At 34.8% G+C, this 27947-nt stretch overlaps 1 protein-coding gene across 2 annotated transcripts; it reads right to left on the reverse strand.

Annotated features, from left to right (window-relative positions):
- Positions 1 to 9749: 9749 nt before the first annotated feature.
- Positions 9750 to 26915, reverse strand: LOC138711732 (glucose dehydrogenase [FAD, quinone]-like). Of its 2 annotated transcripts, none has more exons than XM_069842896.1 (2): positions 26738 to 26915; positions 9750 to 17090 (listed from the first exon to the last, which is right to left on the reverse strand). In XM_069842896.1, exon 2 carries the CDS (start codon positions 17051 to 17053, stop codon positions 15104 to 15106), a length of 1950 nt encoding a protein of 649 aa, XP_069698997.1. In that variant the 5' UTR covers positions 17054 to 17090; positions 26738 to 26915; the 3' UTR covers positions 9750 to 15103. The 2 variants fall into 2 exon arrangements, with proteins under 2 accessions (XP_069698997.1, XP_069698998.1); XM_069842897.1 differs by having other exon boundaries at positions 26703 to 26915.
- Positions 26916 to 27947: the final 1032 nt, after the last annotated feature.

Consider the following 27947-nt stretch of genomic DNA (forward strand, 5'->3'; position numbering starts at 1 on the left):
GGATCCCGGACTCATAACCGGTATTATGACCTTCATCTCATTCGGACGCTAAATAACCTAAGATGTTGATAAAGCGTCGTAAAATAACCTACTAAAATTGCCAATTTCGACCGATAAATGTTATCCTTTCAAGAAACTAACTCTTCTTAATCCTTATCTTTCTCACTTCTATATCTACAGTTTAATGGTTTTTAATTTTATTTCGTGTCTCATCTTTGTCCATGTTAAAACTTCCCCTGTCCAGTTCCTCAATGAACTCTTCCTTGGCAACTTCCCTTGCTTTTCTGTCACGATACTTTGCAGTTTATATAATCTGCAGGCCTTCGTGAGTTTTATGGAACTCCAGAAACATAAGTCATCATCATCCATAGCACTACAGCCCAGATCGGGCCTCGGCTTCCTTAAGAATTCTTCTCCATCGGTCTCGATCTTTAGCCACCGTCCACCAGTTCTTCACTCCAAGTCTCTTAATGTCATCCATAACACAGTCCATCCATCGTAGCTTTGGCCTTCCAACTCTTCTTCCTCCAGCGATCCCATATTCCATCACCTTCCTAGGTATTTCACATTCATCCATTCTCTTAACATGCCCTACCCATCTCAGACGAGCAATCTTAATGGATGTTATTATATCGGGAGACTCATAAAGCTGGTATAATTCGTTGTTATATCTTATTCTCCAAGTTTCACCATCCCTTACAGGTCCAAAAATCCTTCGCAATATCTTCCTTTCGAATGCGGCCAATCTAAATTTATCCCTTTCGCTAAGAGGCCACGTCTCTGATGCATAGGTCAACACTGGCCAGAAACATAAGTACTTGGTCATTATTCCCCTTACTCATTGCTTCCTATTAATTTTACTTTCCAGTACAACAGAAAAAACAATCAGCTGTTAAGTGTTCGCGTAGGCTTCCGCGGCTGGTGTACATGGTGTGTGGATAAGCTTCAGGGCTTCTACCGCGTAGTTGATCCATCAACTGCTCTGAAGATGACCACAACACAGCGGTCGAAACGTCAGCCACCAACACCAAGACAACGCGGTAGAAGCCCTGAAGCTTATCCACAAACTAGCTGTTAATTTGACACGCTTAAAACAGCTGTTAATTTAAATTCCTGCGCTTTTTACCTTGAATTCAAGTTATCAAGTGACGTTCATATTCTTTAACTCGTTTCAAGTGTACTTTCAAGTCAAGTAAAAAGTAGAAAGTGATCCAACTTCACTTGAGACTTTAATTCAAGCTGCTACTTTACTTGAACTTAACTTGAAACATACTTCACACTTTTCAAGTTCGTCGAATAAGTGACTTGAATTCAAGTTACTTGAAAAGTATGAACGGAGCTTAACGGAAAAATATTCCACAGATTATTCTGCCAGAGACCAATTCTGTGGAACAAGAGTTAAGGCTGGTTCACAATAAACCGGATACGAGAATCGGAACGAAAACGGTAAAACTGTTAAAATGTGTAGATTTAAATCTGAGCATTCACAATTAACGAAAATCTTGCCGGAGCCCGAGATCGGGAACGGAGAGTTGGCCAAGTTTCAACTTTGGCGTTCACGTTTCCGATCACAGCCCACTAGATTCATTCTATTGCCATCTAAAAGCTATTTTGTCGTCGTATATTTTGTAGCAAGAAGACCGTGACATAACCTATGCATTATTTTGTTCTGTGCTGTGCATCATGGAGCAAGTTTTATTTGATGAGATTATAATATTGAGTGTTGAGGAAAATCCTCAAGTTTACGATAAACGGCGCACCTCGTATAGAAAATGAAGGAGAATACGTGGCTTTCAAGAGCTGCGTCTTTGAACACCGATCGTAAGTGAATCATATTTTATTACTGAATTAGTTGTATTACACACTACATACTCATGCTTCAATTCAATAACTACTGTTGTGTTCATTTTTGTTCTATTACAAATGCTTCTCCTCTAATTATTTTACGTTATGGTAGACTTAAAATAGGTTGTGATAATAAAGATGCATGGGCATATTTATAGTACCGTACCTAAAGAAATGTTTCAGTTGAAATTTCGAAGTTGGTTAACCTGTGTTTATGTTGGCTGCCTTGTACTCATGAGAGAACACCATTGGTCAATTATACATAAATAACATCAGAATGCGTAATATCGACTTTACATATCGTTATTGACATACATATCGATATGCATAGTCGTCTACGTTCTCGGTTTATTGTGAATCAAAAATGTTCATATTCACGTCCTCTGCTTCTCGTTTTCATTCTGGTTCTCGTTCCCGGTTTATTGTGAACCAGCCTTTACGGCGAAACGAATTAAATGCGTAGGCCTATAATGAATCGTAAGCAATGAAGTATGACATAGTGGCATAATGATTAATGAAAGTTAAGTAGCGTGCCTTAGTGGTTACGGAAATTAGACAGAGTCGAAAATTAACTATACCAACAAGCAATAGAATGTGAGGGTGCCGCTGTTAAAACGTTGTGACGTAGACGACCCTTACGTAGGCATGTGCCTTTCACAATATGACACCAATCGACGGTTCAGGGACACAGTTATAATGAAACATGTTCTGCAGGAAAAGATATAGGTGCTGGCTAGGCGTTCTGTTTTTGTGTGACAAACGGACCTTGTATTCTGATTTATAATAACCAGTCTTGTTATTTAAATGTAATCGTGCGCGTTGTGTCTGGGGCAGCTGTTGTCTGGATTATATAATCTAGTTATTTCTCGGAATATTGCTAAGTTAGATGTAGAACTGATCACTGCTGTTAAGAATATGTTTATGCTTACTTATGTAATCCTTAAACTGACCTTAATTTTATCGGTTATTCCTTTGAAGACTGAATTTTAATATCGGATGTATTAACCACTTCCCTGATTAACCCGAGTTAACTCGGGTTTCTAACTTGTGTCAAAATTTATTAACCCGAGTTAAATCGTTTGAGTCTCATTTTCGCTGCTAAGGATTATATCACAGTCTACTATATACAGTCGCGAAGCTTGAGGTGTCTTTTTGCAACTCTCGTGATAAAGCGCTCCAAGCGGTTAGCCACTAGAAACAATAGACTGTCCATGGTCGACTTTGGACTGTGTCGTATTTCTATCGAGTGCTAGCTCGTTGCTTATTTCACATTGATGCTTGTGAAATGTTCGTTATTGGTTGTAATGAAAATGTTAATGGCTAAAATATAATTGGAATAATAATATGGGACAAGGAGGAGACGTTTGTAGTGCTATAAATTGTAGCAACAGTAATAGAAAGAGGCCAGAGTTATCCTTTGTCCGATTTCCGAAAGATTCAGAAAGGTTCCTGGGTTTCCACAAGAATGCTGTGCAGAAACAAAACTCTTAATTTTGAAGTTCTTTGTGACTGTTAGAATACATTAAATTTCACAATGAAATGTTTCAGTCTAACCGAAAGGACATTAGATATCGGTTAAAGTTCTGTCACTTAGGCTGCTAAATTTCCAAAGAAATAAAGGTTAGGTCTACTTTTTTTTTTCAGAGGATATATTTTTAATTGTAGCTATTAATTTTGTTATTATTTTTCTGTGTTATTTTACTAAAGACGTAGAAAAATTAAGTTTGTTTTAATGCCATTTATTGATGGCGTTTTATTTTCAATTCTGGTGGGATTATTATTGCTTAGGCCTATTTTTTTCAAAGGATATGTTTTTAATTATAGCTGTTAATTTTGTTATTTTTATTTGTTGCTTTACTAGACACGTTGAAAAAGTCTGTTACAATAAAATTTATTGATCACGTTTTATTTCCAATTTTGATGCGATTATTATTGCTTAACCTCATCCCACTTTGTTAACTACGTAAGCCTACACTACAAGTACCGGTACGCGTAAGTTACTCCATTAATTCATATTTCCATTATTATTGTTGTAAAGGGAAATGCAAATTAATATTTATTGGTTTCATACTTAATTATCGCTATAATCTTGAATGAGTGAAGCTATTCTAGTAAATTTCAGTTCGTTTCGCACAAACAAAAATTATATTACTTATTTCTTGCAGGTATCTTCGAGTTTATGGTGGAATTTAATATACTTCATTAAAATAATAAATTAAGTTTATGCATTTAATATTTCAATAATGGAAGGAAGGTGTTAATTTCTCCAAAAGAACACGACAACGAAAGTGTAACATATTTTGACGTCTGCTAGGAGAGAGATCTGCGATGATGAGGCGATAGTAGCGATCCTAGTGGTGGGCAACTACCCATGTTTGCATTTTTACTACATATTGAGCTTCGCGACTGTATATAGTAGACTGTGATTATATTCCGAATATATATACGTTTCCATTCTTTCATTAACCTTTTCCTCACTAGATGGCTACAGAAGTTAGTGATATTGCTATATCTGGTGGTGTTTTTTGTACTTCTTCCTTGCGAGTGGAATTCTATGCTCATACAGCATTCACACACAGTAGTGAGTAGATGCTAGTTAGTTTTGGCGGTTTCTGTTTGTGTTTAGTGTTTTTTGTGCTGTTTTGTGTAAAGATGGATCAAGTTAGTGATTCCGAAACTTTTGATCAGGAATATATTCCTTTAGAAGATTCGGAAATGAAACATCGGTATCAGAAGACGAAGTTGTAGACCAAGAAACAAATTCAGATCAGTTGATGCCGCGTCTTTTCGACAGCGGTTTGAATAGAAGACATCTGGCACCATTTCTTCTGCACCTCCGAGGTCCCCATTCCCTGGAATTTTAACATTGTTTCTGATAACGACAATTCTCAATTTTTTAAATTATTCTTCAATAATGACCTCATCAACATTATATTCGAGGAGACGATTCGGCATGCTAATAAGTGTTCACAGAATGCTGAAAATTATTCGTGGCGGCCTACTACAGACTCTGAAATACGTGTACTTTTGGGCATAGTGATTCTAGAGAACATTATTCACAGACCTGAAGAACAGATGTACTGGTACAAATATTCAATGACTGTTACACCATTCTTCCCAAAACGCTCTCATATAGGAGAGCAGATACTACTGTCCGGAATGCAATGTACCACTGTGCGTAATACCCTGCTTTCGAGTCTATCACACGACAAGCAACATTTAACGCCTTGATAACAGCACTGGTATTGTACCTCATAAATTAATCCATAAAAAAAAGCATAAGTTGGTAAATAGTTCAGGAGAAAATCAAAGTGGGACAACTACCAGAGCTGGAATCAAGGTGCACGAGATAACTCGGGATAATAATTCAGGTATGAATTTATGTCTACTTCATAGTGATTTTTAGGTATGTAAGAAAATTAGTGATGTACAGTGATTCTGCAATATTAAATGACCTCTTTACGAAAATAAAAAATATGACACTTTTTTTCACAAAACTGGTAATATATATAGCAAGGGAAGAGGTTAAAGGCGATGTACGTAAATCCTTATTTCGTCGTTGCTCTGATAGCTTTAGTATTAGTGTTAGTATTTATTTATTTAACCTGGTAGAGATAAGGCCGTCAGGCCTTCTCTGTCCCTCTACTAGGGGATTACAACTATAACATGAACAATAATATTAAAATTACAATTACAATAAAAATTAAAGTACGACAAGAATACCTGATTAATGAAAGCTAGACATTTTATCATAGAAGTTAAGAACAAAGAATATTTTTGTATTTACTAAATTACAAATTAAACCTACAATAACAAAATTCTATAGTGATGAAATTACCGGATATTGAAATATTTTGTGATAGATTAAGAGAACTATTTACAAGAAACCATGTCTGAACGAGTCTCAATTACTGACCAAGTGCCTAGTAAGTTTGCGTTTGAATTCAGTTTTATTTCGACAGTCACTGATGCTAGCAGGTAACGAATTCCAGAGTCTTGGCAGGGCTATTGTGAAAGAGGATGAGTATGAGGAGGTGCGATTGGATGGTATTGTTAGTATTGTTTCATGACGAGAGCGTGTGTTCAGATTATGGTGGGAAGAAAGGTAAGTGAAGCGAGACGACAGGTACGAAGGAATAGAAGAGTTCAAGATTTCGAAGAGAAGGAGAAGTGAATGTAAATTTCTTTTCTTATCTAGTTTAAGCCAACCTATTGCTTCCAGGGATGGGGTAATATGATCATATTTACGAATATTGCTTACAAAACGTACACACAAGTTATGAGCACGTTGAAGTTTCGTTTTGTTGTCGCTGGAAAGGTCAGTCAGTAAAATGTCAGCATAGTCAAAATAGGGAAATACAAGGGTCTGCACAAGGGACTTTTTTAAGCAAGAGGGAAGATGAACATTTATCCTTTTTAGCACATGGATAATAGAATATATTTTTCTGCAGGTTTCTGTGATTTGCATTTCCCAGTTGAGATTATTATCCATGTGAATGCCAAGATTGTTTACCGAAGAAGTGAAAGGGATATGCACTGTACTTACTTTAACGGGGGAAATAGCTTTGTAACAGGTTACATTTTTAATAAGAACAATACCGTGTCATTGAGTCAACCATCTGGTCCAATTATTTGAACCTGTTCACTGTGGAGAAAGGAGTTGCCAGAAATTTAATACAATGCCAATGCAGGTCATTCTGACATTAATCAATCGAGATATTTATGTGAAAGAATTGGTAGTATGCCGATTTGTGAATTGTTTATAATGACCTTAAGTCTGAACCATACATTTTAAGTCCACACCTGTGTAGTAACGGTTAGCGCGTCTAGCCGGATGGTCTATGTCGAGTCCTCTGCATCAACCCCTTTGATTTGATTACCTGGTTGGGTTTTTCCGAGGTTTTCCCCAACCAAAAGGCAAATGCCGGGTAATATTTTGGCGATTCCTCGGACCTCACCTCATCTCACTGCATCTCGCCAAAATATTGTAAAAAATTGCACAAAATTGTAAAAATTATAGAAAATTACTAAATTGTAAAACTGTAAAAATTTGTAAGAATTGTAATTGTAATATTGTAAAATTTTGACTTGTTCCACATATTAAAGCTTCATTGCTCATGTAAGATCTATGGAATAAAATAAATGAATGAATGAATGACCAGGTGGCCCAGGTTCGATTCCCGGCAAGTTACCTAGTTGATTTTTTTTCCGGGGTTTTCCCTCAACCCAGTACCAGCAAATGCTGGGTAAATTTCGGTGTTGGACCCCTTACTCATTTCACCGACATTATCACCTTCATCTCATTCATCGCTAAATAACCTAAGATGTTGATAAAGCGTCGTAAAATATCGTACTAAAATAAAAAATACATTTTAATGACCAATCAAGGACGTACCCAAGGGAGATTACCGGGTTTGAACCAGAATTTAAGCTAGAAAATAAATCATTATCCGCAAAAATGCACAACTGAAAAATTATATTTGTGCAAAATGCGAAAAGCTTGTGCAATATTCTAAATAATTGTACAAAAAAAAATAAAATTAATAAGGTTTGCAGAAACAAAAATTTATGTAATTTGTTTCTTCGACTTTTATTACTTTCAATCCATATTACAACACTCTATATATGCTTATGTAAATAAAACATGAGACGTAGGTACGTTTACAATCAATTACTGTCGAAATTACTTCACATTAAAATACATTATTTTATGGGCACTCTAAACATTGAAATTCTTTACGATAGGCCCTTTAAGATTTGTTATTAGCAGAGTATACAAAATAGTTACGTATATTCTGTCATCTTCTAGACGCAGCCATAGTGAGTAGTCTTATCGATCACTCCTGTTACTAGATGTATTATTTAAACAACTACATCTTTGTGGCTGATTGAAGGTTCATTGCAGAGGTAAAATGCTTTGGGTAAGACGCTCAAGCGTGTAATATTGCAGGACATAGTTGAGGATATTTGAACTAATATTTTCACTGTCAATATAGACAAATTGTATAAAGTCATTGACAAACAACAAGACGTTTTTGATCTACAGCATGATTTGGACAGACTATAGAGATGGAGTATCGATAATTTTCTTCTGTTAAATCTTAATAAATGTTGCTTTATGACATATTCTAAAAATAAGACAGTTCCTCAAAATTCGTATGAAATTAATGGTGTGAAGTTACCTAGAGTAGAATCATTTAAGAACTTAAGTATTTATTTTACACACAACTTATGTTTTAAAATGCACTTAAATCACGTGGTAATTGATGCATATAGAAAATTAGGATTTACAATCAGAAATACAAAGGAATTAAAAAATATAAATACTATTGATACTCTCTATAAAACTATGGTTAGAAGTAAACTAGAGTATGCGTCTGTAATATGATCACCTCAGTTCCAGTCCTATCAGATGCAAATAGAAAGGATACAGAAAAGATTTTTACGTTATTTATATTTTAAAAAATATCACGTATCGTCTTATGACAAGCAAATTTCATATAATCAGTTACTTTTTGAATTTAATTATAAAACTTTAAAATCTCGACGATTAATAAATAGCCAAATTTTACTCTATAAGACTGTTAATGGTATAGTGAATAACTGTGATTTTCTTAAATTCCTTCAGTTCAATGTAAAAATAACAGAATTACGTCATAGGCAACCTTTTATTATTCCTATTCCTAGAACTGTTTTCTTCGAGAACTCTCCATTGTTTGTTATGTGTAATACTTACAACTCTCTGTCTTTAAACTGTGATTCTCAATTGGATTTCAGTTTAACAATTGAAACATTTCATACAATATTAAAAAGCATTGTATTTCCTTAGATATTTAAATTATGAAGAAGTGTATTATAATGTTTTACTCAAGTTTTTAAATAATTTTGCATCATTATATTGACATTTGGCACTATATTAACTGTAATATTATAATATTCTAGCATCTATTACCATTATGTATTTTCTTTCTTTTGTTTGTGTTGTTTGTTTTGTTTTTTTTCTCTCTCATTGTGTATTTTGTGTATACATCTGTGTAAGGCACCTGTAATTGGAAGCCTGCTTCTGTTGGTGGTGGATTTAAAATAAAAATAAAATAAAACATTACATATAAATTGTGTAAAATAAACGGAAAAGTGACAAAAACAGTGTACTGAAAGACACTACAATACCAAAAGGCACAGAAAGTGTGTTAAACGTAATCCAAACGAACCAGTACCATCACAATCTGAAAAGTACGAGTATTAAGATATTAACTCGACGTTTAGCATGGATTTGTGTAGTCTACCATGATGTTCATTGCCAACATCCCAATAATTAATAAATTAAATAACCTACATTTCAAGGAATTTCTAGAAAAGTAGGCCTACTTCGAAAATTAGTGGTTTTCAGTGATGAGCGACATATGCAATATCCTAATGAAACACGAAAAAATGTCAGACAATAGGAATATCTTGTACTACTGTACATCATGCACCAATAACGTCATGTGCTATTGAAAGAATTTCTTGCAATATAAAATCATTCACTGCAAAAATCACGACGACAATGAACATCACGGCTCAAGCATATGTTTACTAGTATAGCTTCAGAATGTCGGCAGTTGACTGTACTCCACGAACACGCAGCGACGACCTGTTTGTTTATATCCTTATCGATTGCATTACCTGTGTTCGCCGTGCTATATACCCAATGTGTCTTTAACTTCAGTCTTTAGGTAGCTGGAATACGAAGCCTACTCATGACGTTTACACGTATTGTACGCCGAAAATGTGACGGGGGATTTCTTGAAAGCCTACAATTGCGTGAATGTTCCCTGTTGGGTAATGTATTTTAGTTTTTTTAAGAATTGGTTCAATTGTATAAGGATTGTGAATAGGATTGAAAGTGAAATAAATTGAGTGCATTTTATATGTTTTATTATTAATTACTATTTTCCTTTATTTCATTATTGAATATATACCATTATACAGAATATATGTACAAATATTTACAAACTCTTTCCTCATGCTTCCACTCCTCTCTTCCCCAGTTCTGCATCCCTGGTCTAACAGCTCAGCCTTTACAGAGGGGCGAGCAGAAATGGGTGGGGGAAACCGGGATGCTACATACCACTCGGACGGACAGTATTAATGTGAAATTTGGCATCAATTTGAAAAGAAATAAATATGTTTCATTTAACGCAAAATAGTCGGTTGTGTAAATTTCCATACAACTACGTAAAATTGTTACTATTATTATTATTATTATTATTATTATTATTATTATTATTATTATTATTATTTTGTTCGAGGGCTCCGCATTTATTGTTCTTTAGACCCTCAAAGGGCCGCGGTCCCCCAGTTGAAAATCGCTCATTTAAATTATTCTAGGGCATTTTAAAAGTGATGGCAACATAGTTACTGTTTCACACTAAATTTATTTAGGTTACTTTTGGCATTACATACTTCAAATATAGCTGCCGTGTCCACATTACGTTGCAAAATCCTTGGAAGATGAGGGACTCCATTTCTGGATATTTCTCTCACTGACTGATCTAAATCTCTTTGGATGTCAACTCTTGACTGAAAGGGAATGCATCGCTACTACCCATCTAGCAATAGTTCTGTATGGTAGGACTTTCCCATAAGCTTCTTGTACTGCCCTAAAACAGTGGTTCCCAACCTTTTTTGACTGACGACACACTTTACTGAACGCCCACGATATCACGACACACTTATTTGATTTTATTAATATTAATAATAATAATAATAATAATAATAATAACCAATACTTTTCTTCTGGTGAAAAGGCGAATATTTTATAGCGAACGGTGAGATGATTAGTGTTCACTGCTCGGGAATTTTGTCGTTTTTAACCTCCTTTTCGTCCAACTAAGACTTTCAAGATCTAAGATGAATTCAAAGAAGAATTATATTAAAAACGTAGTTATTCACACATTTTTCGGTTCCATGATGAAAAATGCATCAAAAACGTGCCGGAACGCCGTTCTAGCGCGTTCCGCCAAAAAGAAAGCACCGATAACTTCTATAAGTGTCGGACATCCAGTGTTGTAGATAAGTTGATGTTAACACGCAATCGAAAATTTTAAGAGAACAAGCACCAATTCGAGTGGCATTAGAAAAAAAAACAAATGTATGTGTCAAAAATTCCAACTTATCTATGCTGGATGATAATAATAATAATAATGATCCGTGGCGCTACACCCATGAAGGGATAAGACCTACCAGCCGGCTGCTGGTCTCACGGCCACATGCCGAAGCAGAGGTGGCCGATCATCCAACCAGAATGGCGGTATCGTATGATTAGCACGATGAGCCCTCCAGCCGTTATAGCTAGTTTGCGAAACCAGATTTCGCTACCTATCATAGCTCCCCAAGTGCAGCACGATGCTCGGTGGGCACCGGTCCCATACACAGGCCGAAATTTCATGAGAAAATTTCTTCCCCCATGAGGACTCGAACCAGCGCGCATTCCGTAACGCGAGTCCTAGGCAGGATGCCTTAGACCACGACGCCACGGCGCGGGACTTATCTATGCTGGATGTGCGATATAAATTTTTATTATCGTTTCTGAAAACTCGCCTATTTAAATTAATGTGAAGTCTGCGCTTGGTGGGTTGCACAGAGTTTGTCAATACGTGGCCTTATGGAGAAAAACTGAACTGAGCAATGTTTCAGGTGTTCATGTTTCATTGGTACAGTCTCTCTCTCAAAATAAAATGTACCATATCAAAGAATTCGTTGCAAATAAAAAGTGCGTTGTAAAGAGACTTTCTGGGTGGCATACAATTTATTTTTCAATTCCAAAATTTCGCGACACAATCCATGGAGCAGCACGACAAACCCAGATTAACAGTATTCAGTTTGTTGTTGATGGAGATGGAGAATTAGCTGTCAGGTGTCTGTACCCATTCTCTCACTTGGTCCTATGTTGTCTTGTGGTAGTTGGTATTCGTGCCTTATGCCCGCAAATGCTGAACAATCCAAAGGAGAAGGTTTAATAATGATGATAACAGCACAATAGTTGTGATGATAGCAGAGATCTAGCAAAGTCATCGATAATGATGGTGATGGTGGCGACGGTAACAAGCTTGAGGGTGGTGATGGTCATGGTCATGATTGGTGGTTTATCATCTACATCCCCGACATTGGAAATGTTACATTTTCTCTTCACAACTTTATTCCAAACATTATAAGACTTGTTCCAAACCATTGTTAATAGGTCTGCGGAAAAGGGCACATAAGTAAAAAAAAGTCGATTCTTCTGTTGTACCTAAGTAATCACATAAGTCAAGCATTTTTTCTCATTTTTGAAATAATAAAGTTTCTTGTATGCTAAATTGAAAAGGGCCTTACTTTTACCAACATACATGAATTTCATTATTATGCTTATATTTAGTTACTAGCCGTACCCGTGCGCTCCGCTGCACTTGTTAGAAATAAATATAAAGTAATTACTTAACTAAAACACGACATCTGGTCCAGGGAAAATTCGTGTTTGATAGAAGGATAAATCGTTTAATATGTCACTTAATTTGAATTGTATTTAAATAATTAAAATGCGATCATTTTGGTCCAGAGATCACTCATTTAGTGCAATGATAATTCTTTTAACATGTTTCTTAATTGTTATTACATGAAAATAATTAAAATATGATCATTTGGTTCAGAGAACATCCGTTTTTGGTGTAATTTGGTCCCGTCAAAAGTTTGCTTGGAATGAAACGTATCGGAAATCATTTTTAAAGAAACTTTTGTTATGTAACATTTTTCACAAAAATCAATAATAAGCGAGATATTTCGATTTATTTAATTCAGGCCCCCTTATAACCCCCCTTTTAAATAAAGTATTTTGAATGCCATATAGCCTAAAATCTAAGTTACAACGAACTTAATTTATATTCCAATTTTCATATAAATCGGTTCAGCCATTATCGCGTGAAAAGGTAACAAACATCCAGACAGATAGACAGATATACAAACAAAATTAAAAAAAAAAAACGATTTTCGGTTTCAGGGTGGCTAATTATACATGTTAACACCAATTATTTTTGGAAAACCGTAAATTACCAGAAAAATTTTGGCTACAGATTTATTATTAGTATTACCAGAAAAATTTTGGCTACAGATTTATTATTAGTATAGAAGAGTAAATTAAAAATAAAGTCTCTCCTGAAAAATTCATTTTTTTTTACTTACTTGCCTTTTCCCACCGACCAAAGAATTATAAACAAGCTTCAGGAATATTGTTCTTTGACATAGAGGCTGTTTATCCCGTGCATTATTTTCTTGAAATGTGATTATACTGTTCAGAAAATACAGCATGTTAATGAATTCAGTGTTGTTGCGTACATTTCCTCTTCATTACGAGTGAAAATATAAATTCTCCGGTTACTAACACTTATATTTCACTGTTCACTGATCCTATTGTACTCGTAGAACCTGGCATGTAGTTATTTCTCCCACATCGCGGTACATTGAGTTATTTTGAGGTTACCGACACACTTTCTGTTTAATTGCAGTGTTGTAATTCGGAAATATCTTGATTGCTGCTTTATTAATATCTGTCTTCCGTTTCAGGTAAGGGACAGCTTTCAAGTGATTTCTGGTTCCTACAGCTCTACATTCTCGGAGCGAGCGTGTAAGTGTTACTTTACTTTATGTTTATTTAAGTTACAAAGATAATGAGTTTTAAATATTATCATCGTATTCAGCAGAATAGCCTATAATTTTAGCGCAAGTTGACGCTTGAGGGTATATCTACGTGAGCGACCAAAATTAATATCAGAAAATGCAGGCTCTGAATTACTAAAATTTTATAAGGAAATGAACTCACAATTTGACAAAAATTACAAGATACCACAAGACTTGTTAGAACTTAAATATATGATAAAAGTATAAAGAAGGGTACTAATAATATTTTTTAGAATTCACTTTTTCCTTTAAATTAAATTTGTCAAAATTGAAAATTTTCACACATATTTCATAATTCCACAACCATTAGAGATAGAATTCTGAAATTTTGTACACTGGCTTGACATGCATTTATGCAAAAGGCAGACTACAATAATGCCCATTTTTTAAAAATAGAAGTTAGGTCACAAAACATTATGTAAATTTTAATATATTTTGTATAGGACAAATAAGAATTAATTGTATTAAAATAAACAACTCTACATGTCTGAGAGTAGTCTACTTTTCAGAAATAAGTGTTTATTACATGCAGGAAAAATATTAAAGATGTCAGAGAGACCATAACGTTGTTATGGTTACCAATTGATATAACTGCAGATTTCTTTTTTCATACTTTGATAAAACTGGTTTGAAAACTATTATACTTTTATCAGATATTTAAGTTCTTGTAAGTCTTGTTGTGGTACCTTATAATTTTTGTCCAATTGTGAATTCATTTTCTTACATTTTTTTTTTTTTTAATTTAGAGCCTGCATTTTCTGATAAAATTAAATTTGTGGTCGTCCATGTACATATACCCTCAAATTGGTAGAAAATTGGCAGTTGTTTCGTCTTCCTTAAGGAGGTTCGGAACGCCTTACCCCTGAGGGGTTAAATTATATTCATTGCGTTGAAATGAAATCTAAGGAACCATCTACATCATCATCATCATCATCACGATCATTTAGTTGTGCGGGTCTAAACGACACGTGCAACATGATGCTCAGTACAAATATTACTCTAAAGAAATTGAGTGATCTCCATTTTAGAGGTTTTCTTCAGAAATTCTCTGGATACAAAAACTGTTTATGCGACAGGCGAAGACGATTCAGCTTCGACAAATTAGAGAATATATCGTCGTTTACTGCAACGCTGGTAATTACATCAATGATGACGAGGACTGAACTTGCAAGGTATGTACTACAGTACGTTATTTTTCTTTTCCTTCTGACTGTACGGAGATACAGTAGCATGTTGACGTCGTCTGTTTACGTTTAAAACCTGTTGAGCCAATGGTCTGAATGAAAACATGTAACATATACATGTGCACCTGCATTCAACGATAAGTCATCCCTCATCCACTGTCTAGTAATGTGTAATGGGAGCATATATTTTAACAAGAAAATAACACGGATAGTAACAAACGAGCGGTGGAAGAGCGTCGGTATATTGTATAGTATTTTGTGCTACTTACTCCACTTTCCTTTCAAAATATAATCTGAATGAAGTGTCTTTTACATTGTTCAGTACTGGAGGGAGACTTCACACTTATGCGTCGGGAGGTGTTCACATGTTTTGTTTTATTTTATTTTAACCAATCATCTTTAATAAAGTCCGCACCTCTCTCGCCTATCATTACTATCGGCGCATGCGTGTTGCCAGTTACAACTGCGGGCATAATAGAGCCGTCTATTACACGTAACCCTCTAACACCGTGAACTTTCAGAGTAGAATCCACCACAGCGCCGGGATCGCTTCGTGGCCCCATCTTGCACGTTCCCACATGATGGTAAATTGTCGTCGCCACTTTTCTCACAGCACATGACCAGTAGTCATCCGAACCAAATTCCTCGCTTTCACAACCGGGAATTTTTAATGTATTCAACTGTGTTTCAAATCGATCTACCATTGTCTTTGTTTGTCCTACAGATATTGCAACTTTGACTCCTTCGACTAGGGTTTGCACATCCCTGGGATCTGACAGATATCTTGGGTCTATGATTGGCGATTCAAATGGATCAGTACTTCTCAGCTTAATGAAACCACTGCTCTTTGGTCTCTGCAGCACTGTAAGAGGGATGTAAATCTCGGATTTAGAATTTGGAATTCCGAAAACAGCGTCGTATATTTCATCGGTGAATCTTGTTACATGACTAACTCTCTTCGTACCTTCTTTATCATTGAGAGGAAACTTTATATGTTGATACTGCACGTCAGGATAATCTAAGTCTTCCGTTTCTTCTAATTTTGAACCCGGAACATCAAGATGAGCATATTTAGTACTGATGAATCCTTGAAACTGTAGTATGTCTATGCTAGCAAGAGGCCCAGTTCGATGTACAAGATATTCGTATGTGTCGTCTAGAACTTTTTTATTATCCAGTGGGTAGGATCTGGATCTGTTGAACATGAAGGCAGGTCCCACGACTTGCATATGGTCTTGTAAATTCTTCCCCACTTCCAGGTCTTGTATAACTGGTATTCCCAATTCCTCGAGGTGTTCTTTGGGGCCTACACCTGATAACATAAGAAGCTGAGGAGAGTTAACAGTGCCTGCTGATAAAATTACTTCCTTCTCAGCAAGTGCAACAAATTTCTCATTGTTCTTCCGAAATTCAACTCCATAAGCTGTTTTAGTATTTGGATCAATTAAAATTTTCGTCACATGTGCGAATTTCGCTACGTTTAAATTCTTCCTGTCTTTAATCGGAGTCAAAAATGCTTTCGCTGTACTCATCCGAGTACCGTTCACAATCGTTCCGTGTTGAAGTGTAAAACCTGTCTGTTTCTCGCCGTTCACATCTCGGATCGTGTAACCCAGCTCTTGTGCTGCATCTATGAGGCCATCAACGATAGGAGAGCGATACTTGAATTGCTCAAGCAACTGGTAACCGCCTCTGCCATGATATTCCTCGGAATACGTTTCAGCTCCAGGTGTGTCAGACTCGTGGTATTTGAAGTCTTCAGTTTTCTTGAAATATGGCAACACGTCCTCGTAGCTCCAGCCTTTGTTCCCAGCCGCAGCCCAGTTGTCGTAATCACGCCTGTTGCCTCTCACCCAGAGCATAGCGTTCAATATGCTGGAACCTCCCAAAACCTTTCCTCTTGGCCAGTTGCAACGATGTTCTATCATTCCCTGACACCCAAATTCTTGCGGTTCTGTAACGTACTGCCAGTCTACATCTGTTTCCTGTAGGCTGTGGAATATGGGCGGTATTTCTGACGATATCGGGGGGTCGCCGCCCGCTTCCAAGAGAAGAACGTTCCAGTCTGAGATTTCCGAGAGTCTGTTAGCAACTACCGCTCCCGCAGATCCGCTACCGACGACGATGAAGTCGTACTTTTCGGCAAAGGCGTTCGTGTCCTTAGGATAGAGGTCGCTTCCCACGAGCTGTTGTTGTGAAGTCATAATTGCTGATAGGAGGTTTGTAATGAGAAGTGCTCCGAGCCCGGAGACCTCTGGTTGTTGAGTTAGTGAGCACGACGGCATCGTCCACGGCGAATGCGGCATCGGGCTTTGACAGGATGTTTCCATGTTTCAGCTGCTTTACTTCACGTCAGCGGTAGAGAACCTGAAGTAAAACATATTACATTTTTAATAGTACATTATGCAACGAGCCTATAATGATAGTAATTAAGAAGCGAGTATGCATGTTTATGAAACGAGCGCAAGCGAGTTTCATAATTTTCATACGAGCTTCTTAATTATCATTATAGGCGAGTTTCATACGACTTCTTATGCTCGACCATATTTCTAACTTTTATTTGTATCTAACTGACCTTGAGCAATACCTCGTAAATTGTGAGATGTGCGCAGACGCGAAAGTATTGATTTTTTCCGTGGAACAGATGTCCACATTGACCTTGGTAGCCTATAAGAACCTACAGAGCAAACTAAATATTAACTTTGATATAACATTGAAATTAAATTAGAAATTGAAAAACGAGATGACAAATTGAATTTAATAGAATATTACTTACAATTAACGCTAATTTATTATAGTAACAGAACATAACCTTCTGCGACAGTATTGGATTTCCAGCCTCCGTGACTTTTCGCTAATTGTCTGTCGATTGCATATCCGAGAATAATCGATATAACGGTACAAAGATGACTTGTCATTGGCTGAAGACCTGTACTTTAATGAGTAGGTGTACTTTAATGATATGCATTAAAGGACTGCTATCAGGTGTATAATTACTATATTTCGGCATGGTCGAGCATAAAATTGTTTACGTATATATCAATAGTTGTATGTCTGCGTGTAAAGGTGTATACCGAGGCATCTGTGAAATGATAGGTCAGTCATGTCAACTGATGCCCATAGGCGCAAGCGCGCGCTTTAGAGCTCAGAAGAGCGGAAGGGAAAGAGACAGACGAAGGAGATAATACAGGGACATAATTTTATTTTTACTTCAATTTTTATTCTACCTGCGTTACTGAATGTACTTGACTCCCACCCCTTTCACTACATTTAGTTTAACTGACAAAATTCTGGAGGCAGTAAATAAAAAATTACAAGTTGGAGGGAATTTCTGTGATTTATCCAAAGCATTTGACTGTATAAATCATAAAATGCTGCTAGATAAATTAGATTATTATGGAATTAAAGGTGTTGCACACCAATGGTTTCACTCATATCTCATAGATAGGAAACAGAAAGTTGAAAACAATACAACTATGAAATCTACATCGACATGGGGAACTATTAATAATGGAATTCCTCAAGGATCAATATTAGGTCCCCTACTTTTTCTAGTGTTTATAAATGATCTTGCCCCCCTTATAAAAGAGTAGGTCATCCCATATTATTTGCAGATGACACAAGTATAGTAATTACAGCCAATAACTCCAACACATTCCAATCTTCAACAGAGGAAATTCTCTTCAAAATATGTGACTGGTTCTCAGTCAATAAATTAGTATTAAACTGTAACAAAACTAACATAATTCAATTTAAATCCTGTCCAAATTCAGCGTCGCAAACTCCTAGCGCAATAATTAACAAAGATCCCTATTAGAAACAACAACAACCAAATTTCTTGGCTTAAAAATCGATAATGTGTTAAATTGGAAAAATCATATTAAAGAAATTACCCCCAAACTAAATTCAGCTTGTTTTGCCATTAGATCTATGCAAAAGATAGTAAATATCAATACCTTAAAAAGAATATACTTTGCATACTTCCACTCGGTAATGAGTTTTGGAATAATATTCTGGGGAAATTCCACAGATAGTAACAATATATTTCTATTACAAAAAAGAGTAATTAGAATAATAGTAGGTGCGAAATCTAGGGAGTCGTGTAGGACTATTTTCAAAAAACTACAAATAATGCCCATGGCTTGTCAGTATATCTTTTCATTAATAGTCTTCCTCGTATGTAATCGTGAAAACTTTGTAACTAATTCAACAGTTCATAGCATAAATACACGTCAAAAAATGACTTTCATACTCCATCGGCAAGTCTATCGTGCTATCAAAAAGGAGTACGTTATATTTCAGTAAAAATTTTTAATAGCCTCCCTATCGATATAAAAAATGAAATTCAAAACATAAAATTATTTAGGGCCAAATTAAAGAAGTACCTAATTTCTCACGCCTTCTATTCTGTAGGTGAATTCATGACATTCAATAACACTTCATGAAATTGATACTAAAACTTTGTGTTGTACTAGTAGACTATATTGTAAATCTCGTCTGTATATATTTCATCTAGACTGTGACTATAAATTAAGATTTTATAATAGTATTAAGTTTTTTGACTTGTTCCATATTCTAGCTGTAAGCATGTATGAATACCATGGAATGTTAATAAATACAATACAATACTAATGTCCTTGCTAACGTCAGTCACACAAACTTACGGCCGCTGTTGCTAGCAGTGAAGTAAACAGTACAGAGTACAGTGTGTTTCATAAATATGTTGCGTTTTCTATAGAAGAAAGAGCTTATATTATTGAAGTTTATTTTCACACAGGTACGGTGTGTAGCATAATTGAATTTATCTGTGTGGACTGAGCACAAGTGAAGATTAGAGTTACCGAAAGTATGGTACCCTATAATATGGTAGGGTACTTAACAACATTATTTAAACAAGAGTTTTGTTTTACTATTTGTAGGTATGAAGGGCGATTATCGAAACTGGAATTACAATGTAACCGAATGTGAACAACAGTTTTTCTTCGTTTTTTTTTCTTCACAATTTCCTGGTTATATCATTACGGAATATTTTCGTAGAAATGTCATTAATCTGGTAGATAAATTTAGAGCAACAGAGTGTACAGAAAGGAAGAAAAGTGTAAGATGGCCAATAAAAGTGACAGAAGATGCTGTAGAATATGCTAGAGAAAGGATGCAGCGAGATCGTAATAAGTCGGTCAAGAAGTTAGCTGTAGAAATTGGGGTTTCTTACGGAAATGCTCACAAAATTCTCAGGAATAAATTAGGTTAGTAATATGCTGAATAAAGTAGACACTACATAATGTATATAACCGCCTGAAGACTTGAGTTTGTGAAAAAAAAAATTGTTACTATTGTACTGTTTTTTGATAAAATACTGAAAAATAATGACCAAACTGAAAATCGTAATACTATATTTCCCCGTAACAAAAATGTATACTGCTGGGTAACTTTCGGTGCTGGACCCCGGACTCATTTCACCGGCATTATCACCTTCATTTCATTCAGACGCTAAATAACCTAGATGTTGATACAGCGTCGTAAAATAACCCAATAAAGTAAAAAAAATAACAGGATACACTACTTTTCTCTCCTCCTATAGCTAGTAAAATGATTTGTTTACATATTGCACTAGCAACTCCAAACTCCTGTAATGGAAGGGAGGGTAAGTGTGTTTCCGAGTATAGCCAGGTTAATGTTAAAAATGTTAGTAAAAATAAAGTGATGTCCCTGTACATTATACAACGAGCCTATAATGAGAGTAATTAAGAAGCGAATATGGATGTTTATGAAACGAGCGCAAGCTCGTTTCATAATTTTCATACGAGCTTCTTAATTACCATTATAGGCGAGTTTCATACGACTTTTTATGCTCAACCATATTTCTAACTTGAAATTATTCATTTTATTTGTATCTAACTGACCTTGAGCAATACCTCGTAAATTGTGAGATGTGCGCAGACGCGAAACTATTGATTTTTCCGAGGAACAGATGTCCACATTGACCTTGATAGCCTATAAGAACCTACAGAGTAAAATAAATATTAACTTTGATATAACATTGAAATTAAATTAGACATTGAAAAACGAGATGAAAAATTGAATTTATTTGAATATTATTTACAATTAACGCTAATTATTATAGTAACAGAACATAACCTTCTGCGACAGTATTGGATTTCCAGCCTCCGTGACTTTTCGCTAATTGTCTGTCGATTGCATATCCGAGAATAATCGATATAACGGTACAAAGCTGACTTGTCATTGCCTGAAGACCTGTACTTTAATGAGTAGGTGTACTTTAATGACATGCATTAAAGGACTGCTATCAGGTGTATAATTACTACATTTCGGCATGGTCGAGCATAAAATTGTTTACATATATATTAATAGTTGTATGTCTGCGTGTAAAGGTGTATACCGAGGCATCTGTGAAATGATAGGTCAGTCATGTTAACTGATGCCCATAGGCACAAGTGCGCGCTTTAGAGCTCAGAAGAGCGGAAGGGAAAGAGACACGAAAGAGATAGTACAGGGACATCATTTTATTTTTACTTCAATTTTTATTGTACCTGAGTTTTTGAATGTACTTCACTCCACCCCTTCTACTAATGAAGTTCCAACTGTCCTCCACACAGAACCAAAGCGCATATAGTAAACAGTATTGAGTTAGTGAGTATAGTACGTTTCAGAAATATGTTCGCGTTTTCCAGTGACGAAAGAACTTTCAATATTGAATCATATTTCCGTACAGATACTGTCGTCCGTTTGCCTATGTCGCACCCCGATTTCTCCCACCTGCTTCTACTCGTCCCTCTGTAAAGGCTAGTGGCTGGGCTGTCTTAGCTCTTTTCTGAAGACATTAATTTCTGTTAGGAATTGGACGTCTACGTAATATTATACAACTGTTTAAAATAACTTAAATAAAAGGGCCTCGTTAAGTAATTAACGGTCATCTGATTTCCCCCCTTTCTACGATCTTGCGACATAACCACTTGGACGGACAGTAGATAGCATGTCTGAGTAATTTTATCTTTTCGGATCGGGCAGAAGTGAAGATTGAATTTACAGTACGTAAGGTACTCTTTTATAGAGTAGGTACAGAATTATTTCAACATGAGTTAGGCCTACTAGTACGAAGGACGAAACTGGTAATTGGAATTAGATGCAATAGTCAATAGTGCGATAATATGTACAAAAGAACTGAAGCTTATACCGAAATGAACGGCCACCATTTTCAAAAATGTGTTTAAATATCCATATTATGATTATTTTTCAATTTAACTTCATTCTCTATATTGTACGCTGACAGTACAATATTCACTGCATAATGAATACGTTCGAATGGACAGCTCAGTTCGTGAGTAAAAACACTCATTGATAATACAGTACTGTATTTTGATTAAACAAAAACCTAATGAAAATTATCAAACTCAAAATCGCGATATTTCATTGTATACGTAAACGGATGAACTACTTTTCTTCCCTCCTATACCTAGTAAAATGATTTGTTTGTATTTTACGCCAGTATCATCGAACTCCAGTCGTGGAAGGGGGTAGAAAACGGTGTTTCCGCGTCTCAACCGTTAATCCAAAGGTATAGCCAGGTTAATATAATATTTAAAAATGTTAGTAAAAATGAAATGATGTCCCTGTATATGCCGCTTAGTCGAGCTATATTCAGGGATGGCCAGCCCTGATTCAATGGATAATGGGAAGAGAACTTATTAAAACTGTATCCATGTTAATTTTTAGATTTGTCTGAGAAGTTTAAGTGCATTATAAGAATGTAAGTTTTAATTTTAATGCTCATTTTTCACAAGTTTGATTTTTTATTTAAAAGGAATATATTCTCAGATTTTTTAAAGAAAAGTGAAAATTTCAGATTTGTTTATTTAGTAGCCTTACAAGTACTGAGACAATGTTTTCGTAAATCAAATATATCGTAAAAACGTAATATTTATGATAGTATATTGAACATTTTGAAAATACTCAATGGAAAATGTTTGTAAGGAAATGAATTAACAAAGCAAATACTGTTACATCATAAACAAAAGATATGTGCCCATGTCTTGTAATAACGTCATCTCTATAGCTTCAGCAGATTTCGAGATAATTTAATATTCTGATAACAGAAAGTTGCGCACCAATATCACCTAAAAGCATAATGCGGTAAGAGTTTTGTTATGGAATATTAGTTACACTTAAAACATATACCTAGGCAACTTTGCTTTGTACTGTAGGCTAATATTGTTTTGATTAGTTTATTGATTACTTTTATAAGGCTAAAGATACCTCCAATATCAATTCCAACTTACCATGTCATACTCGATCTCTTTCTTTGGGATATCACTTTCTTTATGAATGAAGTGTTTCATCCATTTAGTACAGTACAGTTGTATTACTATGGAATTTATGTGCATATTCCTTCTTAACTCTTTATTATTTTATTAAGATTTAAAACACAACTGCAATATTAAGAAATTAGTGTTAGTACTTTTGCTGTGCAGCCAATATAGAAAATATCACAGAGAAAGAAGCCATATAAAAATAACGACATGAAATTTCACGTTCCGTTTGAAGTTTGTGCACCACTGTTGTCTTAATCCAGGCCTGCATAACTCGTAAGTAGGGGAAATATGACGTCAGCCTCACTCCACTTCTATTGGGGATGCTCGACTTCCGCGTAGAATTGTTTATATTCTTTGGTCGTCAAAGGTTTATGAGTGACGGCATATAATTTTCAAAAAAGGATTGTAATAAATTCATTGTTTTTATAATGAGTTATCTGTTTCAAGGTTTACAATATTATGCTAGATTTCCTGTCGGTAGTTTCTTTGAGATTTCTTTGCACCTAACCTGCTTTAGATTTTCAAAAACTTTCCTCCTATCATCACCTACGGAAACATGAATTTATAGCATTTAAGTAATGAACCTTGAAATTCGCTGTTAATTTTAATTGAAAATGGACACAACGAGTGACGTCCTTAATTTAACAGTATATAAATAAATAAATAAATAATATACAGTTCGTAGTAATGGACTTACCCGAAAGTTTGTGCATTCCACAATTCTTAATATGGGCTTAGTTGAAATGCGGTTCAATATTGAAATGACGAGTAGAAATAAATTGGATGGGACACAGTAAACAAGCAATTCTTTCGTCTTTAACAATAAAATAATCATATTCCCATTTCCTTTGGAAGTAGCATTTCTTCACGGGTTTAGATTTTGCCATGTTCCAGTTCTCTTTAAACTGCAGTGCGTGTATTTATTTATTTATTTTATTTATTTATTTATTTATTTATTTATTTATTTATCCATTCAGCCATTCATCCGTTCATTTGGCTGGAGTGCGTTACAATGTTGAATGACAGCCTTGACATCCGGTCATATAGCAATCACTCACTTATCAACGTACAATTTATTTATCGTCCTATTGCTAGTTAAACCAGTTAAGACCACTAATACAAGTTTTGTGAAAACAGGAATTAAAACTTTATTAATGCACGAAAAATCATAATAAATTCTTCAAATAAAGTAATTGGTTTGTTGCCTGCATGCAACATTTCGGAGTTATTTCATTTTAGCAGAATACAGAGCACGGAAAGACAAGTCGGGGACTGTACTTATTTTACACAAGAAATGGACGTAATCGGATTTACTAGTAATACGATATATACATAGGTAGACCTTCTTACATTATATGCACACATACCCCTTTAAAATTTATTTTACATGTCTTTTAACTTATACACAAACACAACTATCACATGAAATGCTCAATAACTTTTTGTAGCTTTATTCTCTTCAGCTCTAATCAACAATAACAACAATCCAGGTTGCACAGGCGACGATAGAAAACAAAAGATGCGAAAACAAATGAATCAGGTGTATAAACAATTTAATATTCTTTCATATTTTTCAGTTATTAATGAAGTTAATGAGGTTAAATACTTAGGTACAATTATTGATAATCGTTTAAAATGGAATAATCATATTCATTATATAAATTACGTAAAACATCATGTTACTTTGTTATTCTAAGAAATATTTTGTCAATTAACTGTTTACGTATAATTTATTTAGCATTATTTCAATCTATATTTATGTATGGTATTATAGGTTGGGGTGGAACTTATAAATCCAACCTTTATCCGTTAATTTTAATACAGAAAAAAAGTATTAAAAATTTGTTTAAAAAAGCAGAAAGATTACCCAACTGAATTGTTGTTTAAACATTTCAAAGTTTTCAACATTAAACAAATGTATTATTTTATTTTATTAAAATATTTTCATAGAAATTTTATTAACTTTGAAAGGTATATACATAAATATAGAACTAAAAATATGAATTCTCTGCGTATGTCTGGACCAAAATGTAAAACCAATGCAGCTTTTTATCATAGCATGAGTCAAAGTTCCAGATTGTTAAACAAATTTTATTCCAATAATATTTCAACCACGAATCCTCTCCAAATTAATAAAAAAAAATAAATAAATAAATTTGTATTGGATTTATAGTTTGGGTTTTAACATATTGAACACTATTTAATCTGTGTTCACTCTCAATTTTAATTTTATTTTTGTCCGTATTGGAATCCCCTCCTGAGCACGAGTCTTACTCATTCAGGAGTGGGCTAGTTTATCTTACATTGTATTTATTAATTTGTATTCATTTCAAACTTACTAGCAATAAAAATAAATAAATAAATATTTAAGTAAAAAAATATAGGAATTATAGGGGGTGAAATCTAAAATGTAATTAAACCTGGTTTCAGACTTTCCCCTCAATATCTAAATTAACGTGTTTTTTGTTTAAGTTGAATTCAGTTTAAATAATTGGTTATTTAGACTGGGAAGTTTTGAAATGAAAGCCCTGTATAAATAATTATTCTAGCAGTTGAAATCCCGTAGGCTTATAAGGACCAAAATCCGTAAGTTCAGACTCGCGATATCAGCACCATTTAATGATTTCAATGGATAGCAAAATAAGTGCTCGTCCGGAACTCTTATCGAAATTTTAGGCCAATGCGCAAGTTGTTTGAATTATTATTAATTTTCCCACAACCTTGAGTACGTACGCTATCAAATGAAGCTTCCATGTGCTAACAATTTCGTTAAGGGAAGTGGATAGTGATGCCCGTGCGATTAAAAAACTTCAGTACTAAAGTTTAGTTCAATATTTCCAGGCTTTTAGAGCTTAGAGTTGAATAAAAATTTCCATGCTTATACAATCAATAATTCTGAATTCATTGGTATAAAAGACAAGTAATTAGTTTCTTATCCAAGTTCAAAATAAAGATCCTAAATGTTAACCTGTTTTCCCACTTTGCCAAGTCCACCTCATTCTTCACGTGCACATTACTTGCTACAATCTTCACCCATATAGGCTACTTTGTATTTTTTAAGTCATTTAGTAATGTAGATTGTAAATTCTAAAGCAAAATTTAGTTAAGTATTTCACCCCTAGCCAAACAGAAAAAATACTGAACTTTATTTCACATTTTTTGCAACTTTTTTCAGTGTATATATTTTTTTCTCGTGTTATGTGTGAGATATTCTTAAACGCGTAGGTCTACTATGTAGAATATAGGCTACAGAAAATACTGTAAAAATGTCATGTAAATTGATTAAGTGGTTTCGGAGAAAAATGCACTTAAGTTTCAAAACTGTCAACTTCTGGAAACCTGCATTTAAAAAAAGAGGGATGTATGAATTACTCGTACATGCTCCGTCAAATTTAAAGGGCTTTATTGTTTTCAAGAGGAAGGTTTTTACTTTTTTTAAAACACAAAATAAAAACATCGAATTTTTTACCTCTAATCACTACCTGGTTCCCTTAACAGGAATAGGACTGACAGAATTCAATGTATAGATGTTTGTGTTTAGTATAGGCTTACATGGACACCAAATCCTGCACCTAAATTTCTGTAAGAGTCGTGAACAAATTTGAAATGTTTAATCGCGGCTAAAGGTAATTGAAACTTTATTACTTACAATTAAAGTAGGATATTGAACGAAAATCGCATTACCTCTTCTCTTGGCAGTAACGCGGGTCTCGTACTGAGCAGGATGTGCGTCAGTTGCCCTCTGCTAGCGAGGCTGGTCGTTGGTGGCACTGACACGGCGTTGCGAGGTTAAATGATAAACAATTTATGAGTTGAGTTCATCAAATATTTGCATATGTTAATACTGGCTTATGTTTGAATTGAACATTGTAAATCGACACTAATAGCTATAGTTATGCAATGACGCCTAGACTCTAGCTTAGAGAATGGAAAACTTTGAGCAACTGTTAATATAAAAAGCGCTTATCGGCTTTATGCAAAAATCTACCTATATCTCCATTAGTTATACACTGTTGCCGAGACTCTTATCTTCTTAGAGAAATGGAAAACTTTCAGCAACTCTTAATTTAAAACAGCGCTTATCAGCTTTGTGCAAAAATCTACCTTTATCTCCATTAGTTATACACTGTTGCCGACACTCTAGCATCTTAGAGAAATGGAAAACTTTAAGCAATTGTTAATTTAAAAAGCGATTATCAACGTAGTGCAAAAATCTACCTATATCTCGAATAGTTATACATTGTTGCCGAGACTCTAGCTTCTTAGAGAAGTGGAAAAGTTTGAACAACTGTTAATATAAAAAACATTTATCGGCTTTGTGCAAAAATCTACCTATATCTCCAATAGTTATACACTGTTGCCGAGACTCTAGGTTCTTAGAGAAATGGAAAACTTTGAGCAATTGTTAATTAAAAAGCGATTATCGACGTAGTGCAAAAATATACCTATATCTCGAATAGTTATACATTGTTGCCGAGACTCTAGCTTCTTAGAGAAATGGAAAACTTTGAACAACTGTTAATATAAAAAACATTTATCGGCTTTGTGCAAAAATCTACCTTTATCTCCAATAGTTATACATTGTTGCCGAGACTCTAGCTTCTTAGAGAAATGGAAAACTTTAAGCAATTGTTAATATAAAAAGCATTTATCGTCTTTGTGCAAAAATCTACATATATCTCCAATAGTTATACACTGTTGCCGAGACTCTAGCTTCTTAGAGAAGTGGAAAACTTTGAGCAACTGTTAATTTAAAAAGCGCTTATCGGCTTTGTGCAAAAATCTACCTATATCTCCAATAGTTATACACTGTTGCCGAGACTCTAGCTTCTTAGAGAAGTGGAAAACTTTGAGCAACTGTTAATTTAAAAAGCGCTTATCGGCTTTGTGCAAA

The sequence above is a fragment of the Periplaneta americana genome, chromosome 13 (genome assembly GCF_040183065.1).
Source record: "Periplaneta americana isolate PAMFEO1 chromosome 13, P.americana_PAMFEO1_priV1, whole genome shotgun sequence".
Taxonomy (NCBI): Eukaryota; Metazoa; Arthropoda; class Insecta; order Blattodea; family Blattidae; genus Periplaneta; species Periplaneta americana.